The 6,001-nt window shown below is 40.6% G+C and overlaps 1 protein-coding gene and 1 long non-coding RNA gene across 2 annotated transcripts in view; one reads left to right on the forward strand and one right to left on the reverse strand.

The window, feature by feature from the left end:
* Window positions 1-6,001, forward strand: part of carmil1 (capping protein regulator and myosin 1 linker 1) — a 66,170-nt gene that overhangs the window by 27,014 nt on the left and 33,155 nt on the right. Inside the window, 5 exon segments of the mRNA XM_032521180.1 lie at window positions 239-325; window positions 727-830; window positions 995-1,072; window positions 2,272-2,348; window positions 5,566-5,670. Coding sequence (XP_032377071.1) covers window positions 239-325; window positions 727-830; window positions 995-1,072; window positions 2,272-2,348; window positions 5,566-5,670 — 451 coding nt within the window.
* The window catches only part of LOC116692697 (uncharacterized), a 22,562-nt gene that overhangs the window by 13,002 nt on the left and 3,559 nt on the right, over window positions 1-6,001 (reverse strand). The window contains exons 2-3 of the long non-coding RNA XR_004332754.1: window positions 4,174-4,179; window positions 471-553 (exon numbers count right to left, since the gene is read on the reverse strand). This is a non-coding gene — a long non-coding RNA (uncharacterized LOC116692697). The remainder of the gene's footprint in view (window positions 1-470; window positions 554-4,173; window positions 4,180-6,001) is intronic.

Raw genomic sequence — 6,001 nt, forward strand, 5'->3', positions numbered from 1 at the left:
CCCACACACACACACGTATACACAACCACGAGAAGAGCAGCAAAGGAGTATACTAAAAAAAATCAACAAACAACGAAGAATAAACTGAAACAAACATGGAATCAATGAAACCGCAACTGATAAAATCCAAACTTGAGGAAATGCTATCCTAGAGAACCTTGAGGAAACGTTTAGGGAACACCAGAAGACCGAACCGAAAGGAGCTACAACTACTTTAGGTGTGTGTTACCTTCTGCAGGTGTTGCTGCTCTCAGTGCCCAACTTGCCAAACTGCCCATGGGCCTGAAGCACCTGAACCTCTCCAGGACTTCCATATCTCCCAAAGGTGAGCACAGATAAAGCAAAGATGTCATAAAACTTGCTTCTTTTCTCTCATCAGTCACTTAGACACAAACACATTGGAAAATAGGGTTCATGTTGAAAAAACACAGTAGTTACCCTTTACATTTTTAGGACGTTTTTTAAACTACAGCTTGACGTAGTCATATTTTCAAATCTCCAGTTAGCTTTTAGCACTGACTTAATGTAGAGCCCTATGGAATCTGTCTTATATCTTCTTTAAATTTACATCTACACGGTTCAGTCCATGATTCTGGTATCACAGAAACTATTGGGGTCTACCTAAATGCTGCTATCAGACTGGGACTAGCCCCAGCCGGGCCCTCTTCAGAGAAATAAGACGCTTGCTACGGGGCTGAGGAACCTGATCTCTGTCATGTCTTGCAGGCGTGAACAGCCTCTGTCAGGCTCTGTGTGCCAACCCGGCCGTCGCCGCCAACCTCACACACCTCGACCTGTCGGGAAACTCGCTCCGAGGGGACGACATGCCGGTACGCTGCCGCCTCCGCTGCTGTCCCACGCACCATCAAGACAGACTCTGCAACCCCCACAGCTTATTAAAGCTCCTCAGTACAGAACGTTCTTGAAAAGCTTGGAGATCTGACGTGTTTGAAGTGACAGCAGTGATGCGTTTGTGTGTTTGTTTTCTGCACAGAACCTGCACAGCTTCCTGGGTCACCCGAACTGCCTGGAGACTCTGGATCTGTCCAACAGCGACTGCTCTCTGGAGCAGGTAAAAGCAGCTCAGACACAAAACTAGAGCCACAAAGAGAAATCCATTAGTTCAAGTTCAAGTTCAAGTTTATTGTCATATGCACCTTAGTACAGAGTACCACAGCAATGAAATACAATATGCATTATTGCACTCTCTCAGCACCAGTCAAAAGTAACAGTTATAATAATAACGATAATTATAACATAAATAACTATTAAAACTTTAAAACACCACAATAGACAGTCATGCTGTGCCATCATTCAGTAACCTTATCACCCGGGGGTAAAAACTTTCTCTATAACATGATGTGTGCATTGGGATACTCAGCAAGCGTCTCCCTGATGGAAGGGGGGGGGGGGGGGGGGGGGGCGGAGGTTATGTGCAGGAGGACTAGGATCCCGCATAATACCTTGTGCCTTCTTACTACTGCGTTTCCAGTAAATATGCTGCAACGGTTCAAGTGCAACGCCGATGATTTTAGATGCAGTTTTGACCTTTATCAGAAGATTAAGGTCATGTGAAGTAGCCCTAACAAACCACACTACAGTGTTACCTGTCAGTATCTCAATTGTACAACGGTAGAGGTTCTGTAGAATATTAAGGGACATACCAAATCTCTTAAGACACCTCAAAAAATATAGCCTCTGATGGGCCTTCTTAATGGCACAGCTGATGTGAAGCGACCCTGTGAGGGAGTCTGAACTATGGATGCCTAAGAATATAAACGTGTTGACAATTTCAACAGGAGAGTTGATTACTTGATTAGTTGCTCTGTTAAAAATTCAATTCGGTTTAAGTGTAAATGCTCTGATTGCAGCTTTTTAAATGTGATTATTTTCTTGTTTCTTTGCTCCTCTGTGACAGTAAACGGAATATATTTAAGTTGTGGACAAAACGGCTTGGGCTTTGCAGATTTTTCTGACATTTTAGAGGCCGAGCAACTAATCGGTGAATCCAGAAAACAATCCACAGATTAATCGATCATGAAAAAACATTGTTAGTTACACACAACACACACTGTACACACTTTTAAGACTTTGAGTGGCTGAAGTTAAGACGTTTAAAAATATAAAATACAATTTCCTGTGTCTGCACTTCTAACCTAAATAAGAACATACATAACACCATGTTTATATTTCTATGGATGTTTTTGTACAGTTTATTACAGCCTTTTAGTGTTTATGTTTTTTGCTGAAGTTGGGTTTTATGTTTTTCAGGTGTGTGCGTCTCTGCTCAGAGGATCTTTGAAGCATCTCTCCGTCCTTAACCTGTCAAAGTCCGTCTTCTCCCACAGGTCAGATATCAGACATAACGCCCATCCTTCTAACTGCAGACAACAGCTGAACACATCCAATCATATTACAGATATATTACAGACTACATTATGTATTACTTTGGACTGGCAGATTACTTCTCCCAACGTTAAAAAAATCTCACTATTTAATGTCCCATGACATTCTGCTTTTTGTTTGCTTTTATATAGACCTTAGTGGTCCCTAATACTGTATCTGAAGTCTCTTTTATATAGACCTTAGTGGTCCCTAATACTGTATCTGAAGTCTCTTTATATAGACCTTAGTGGTCCCTAATACTGTATCTGAAGTCTCTTTATATAGACCTTAGTGGTCCCTAATACTGTATCTGAAGTCTCTTTATATAGACCTTAGTGGTCCCTAATACTGGATATGAACTCTTTTATATAGACCTTAGTGGTCCCTAATACTGTATCTGAAGTCTCTTTTATATAGACCTTAGTGGGTCCTAATCTGTATCTGAAGTCTCTTTTATATAGACCTTAGTGGTCCCCTAGTACTGTATCTGAAGTCTCTTTATAATAACTTAGTGGTCCCTAACTGTACTGAAGTCTCTTTATATAGCCTTAGTGGTCCCCTAATACTGTATCTGAGTCTCTTTTATAGACCTTAGTGGTCCCTAATACGTGTATCTGAAGTTTCTTTATATAGACCTTAGTGGTCCCTAAACTGTATCTGAAGTCTTTATAGATGAACCTTAGTGGTCCCCTAATACTGTATCTGAAGTCTCTTTATATAGACCTTAGTGGTCCCCTAATACTGTACTGAAGTCTCTTTTATATAGACCTTAGTGGTCCCTAATACGTATCTGAAGTCTCTTTTATATAGACCTTAGTGGTCCCCTAAATGTATCTGAAGTTCTTTTATATAGACCTTAGGTCCCTAAACTGTATCTGAAGTCTCTTTTATATAGACCTTAGTGGTCCCTAATACTGTATCTGAAGTCCTTTATATAGACCTAGTGGTCCCTAATACGTATCTGAAGTCTTTATATAGACCTTAGTGGTCCCCTAATACTGTATCTGAAGTCTCTTTTATATAGACCTTAGTGGTCCCTAATACTGTATCTGAAGTCTCTTTTATAGACCTTAGTGGTCCCAATACTGTATCTCAAGTCTCTTTATTTAGAACTTAGTGGTCCCCTAATGCTGTATCTGAAGTCTCTTTTATAGACCTTAGTGGTCCCTAATACTGTATCTCAAGTCTCTTTTATAGACCTTAGTGGTCCCCTATACTGTATCTGAGTCTCTATATAGACCTAGTGGTCCCTAATACTGTATCTGAAGTCTCTTTTATATAGACCTTAGTGGTCCCCTAATACTGTATCTGAAGTCTCCTTAATAGACCTTAGTGGTCCTAATACTGGTCTGAAGTCTCTTTTAATAGACCTTAGTGGTCCCCTAATACGTATCTGAAGTCTCTTATATAGACCTTAGTGGTCCCCTAATACTGTGTCTGAGTCTCTTTATTATAGACCTTAGGGTCCTAATACTGTATCTGAAGTCTCTTTTATATAGACTTAGTGGTCCCTAATAACTGTATCTGAAGTCTCTTTTATAAGACCTTAGTGGTCCCCTATACGTATCTGAAGTCTCTTTTATATAGACCTTAGTGGTCCCCTAATACTGTATCTGAAGTCTCTTTATATAGACCTTAGTGGTCCCTAATAATGTATTGAAGTCTCTTTTATTTAGACCTTAGTGGTCCCCTAATACTGTATCTGAAGTCTCTTTATATAGACCTTAGTGGTCCCTAATACTGTACTGAAGTCTCTTATATAGACCTTAGTGGTCCCCTAATACGTACTGAAGTCTCTTTATAGACCTTAGTGGTCCAATACTGTATCTGAAGTCTCTTTTATATAGACCTTAGTGGTCCCTAATACTGTATCTGAAGTATCTTTTATATAGACCTTAGTGGTCCCCTAATACTGTATCTGAAGTCTTTTTATATAGACCTAGTGGTCCCCTAATACTGTATCTGAAGTCTCTTTTATATGACCTTAGGGTCCCTAACGGTCGAGTCTTTTTATTAGACCTTAGTGGTCCTAATACTGGGTCTGAAGTTCTTTTTATATAGACCTTAGTGGTCCCTAATACTGTCTTGAAGTCTCTTTTATATGAACTTAGTGGTCCCTAATACTGTATCTGAAGTTCTTTTATATGACCTTAGTGGTCCCTAATACTGTGTCTGAAGTCTCTTTTATATAGACCTTAGTGGTCCCTAATACGGTATCTGAAGTCTCTTTTATATAGACCTTAGTGGCGTCCTAATACTGTATCTGAAGTCTCTTTTATATAGACCTTAGTGGTCCCTAATACTGTATCTGAAGTCTCTTTTATATAGACCTTAGTGGTCCCCTAATACTGTATCTGAAGTCTCTTTCCAGAAATTTAGCCTAGGTGCAGAATTCCAGCCACAGAGCCAGTCCCACAATGAGTTTTCCTTAGTATGTGCTATTTCTGAGTCTGCAGCTTTTGAGGAGGAGGAGGGGGTGGGGGGGTTAAGGTGGAGGCTGGGGGTGTGGCCTTGACCAACTGCCACTTTGCTTGTTTGAAAGCCATGATGCCTCTCTCTCTCATGGGTGGGCCAAATTCTCTGGGCGGGCAAAGCAGAGAAAGGGGAGGTAACCTTGCCCCTTATGACCTTGGGCGTGCATGTGCGTGTGTGTGTGTGTGTGTGTGTGTGTGAAATAAACCAGGTGGGCTGGAATAAAATAGTAAAGTTACTTAGGAAAAAAAACTAAAGAAACGTGGAGATATTTTGGGGGGGTTAAGAAAGCAAGAGAGGAAGGCTGCAGACCCAGGGGACGATGAAGAGTTCGTATGCAAAGACCGAGCAGCAGGAACTGAGCATATCCAGAGAGTCACAGACTCAGATTTGATAACGTTACATGATCTTCATCTTCTGTTCACCTTTAAGGTGTTGGTATAACATGGTTGTTTTGAAATTACATGTTTGTTTTTTAAATATTTGAATGTATATCTGCCATCCAAATAAAATCTATTTAAAGAAACATTGATGCTTGAACGTATTTAGCGTCACTCATAATCTGTTTTTATTTTCCTTGGAAAACAATTTGGCGAGTGGAAAATCTGATCGGACTAGTAACTCTACTAGCCATGTTGGCTGGTTCAGTTTAAAGCCCCGATTGTGAATGTCTAACTGATTCACGTCTCTCTCCTCACATCCACACAGGAAGAGTAAAGAAATCCCATCGTCCTTCAAGCAGTTCTTCAGCAGCGCTCTGGCGCTGAGCTCAGTCAGTCTGTCGGGAACCAGGCTGCCTCTGGAGGCTCTGAAGTAAGGAAACATCCTCTGAAAGCTGACAACGCACCGCAGTTCACTTCCTGTAGTCCACAACACAATCAGAGAAAAAGTCGGTGGGATGGATTGGTGCACATGAACTGTGTGAAAGTTGCATTTTGGCTTGCAGCTTTTGGGAATACTAACAGTCCTTCTGTCCTTTGCTGCGTTATCCCATTCATAACTTGTTATATTTATAGCGTGCAGATACTACAGCAGATCCAATTCAATTCTATTTAATTTATAGTATCAGATCATAACAGGAGTAATCTCAAGACACTTTACAGATAGAGTAGGTCAAGACCACACTCTATAATTTACAAAGACC

This window comes from Etheostoma spectabile, chromosome 7 (genome assembly GCF_008692095.1).
Source record: "Etheostoma spectabile isolate EspeVRDwgs_2016 chromosome 7, UIUC_Espe_1.0, whole genome shotgun sequence".
Classification (NCBI taxonomy): domain Eukaryota; kingdom Metazoa; phylum Chordata; class Actinopteri; order Perciformes; family Percidae; genus Etheostoma; species Etheostoma spectabile.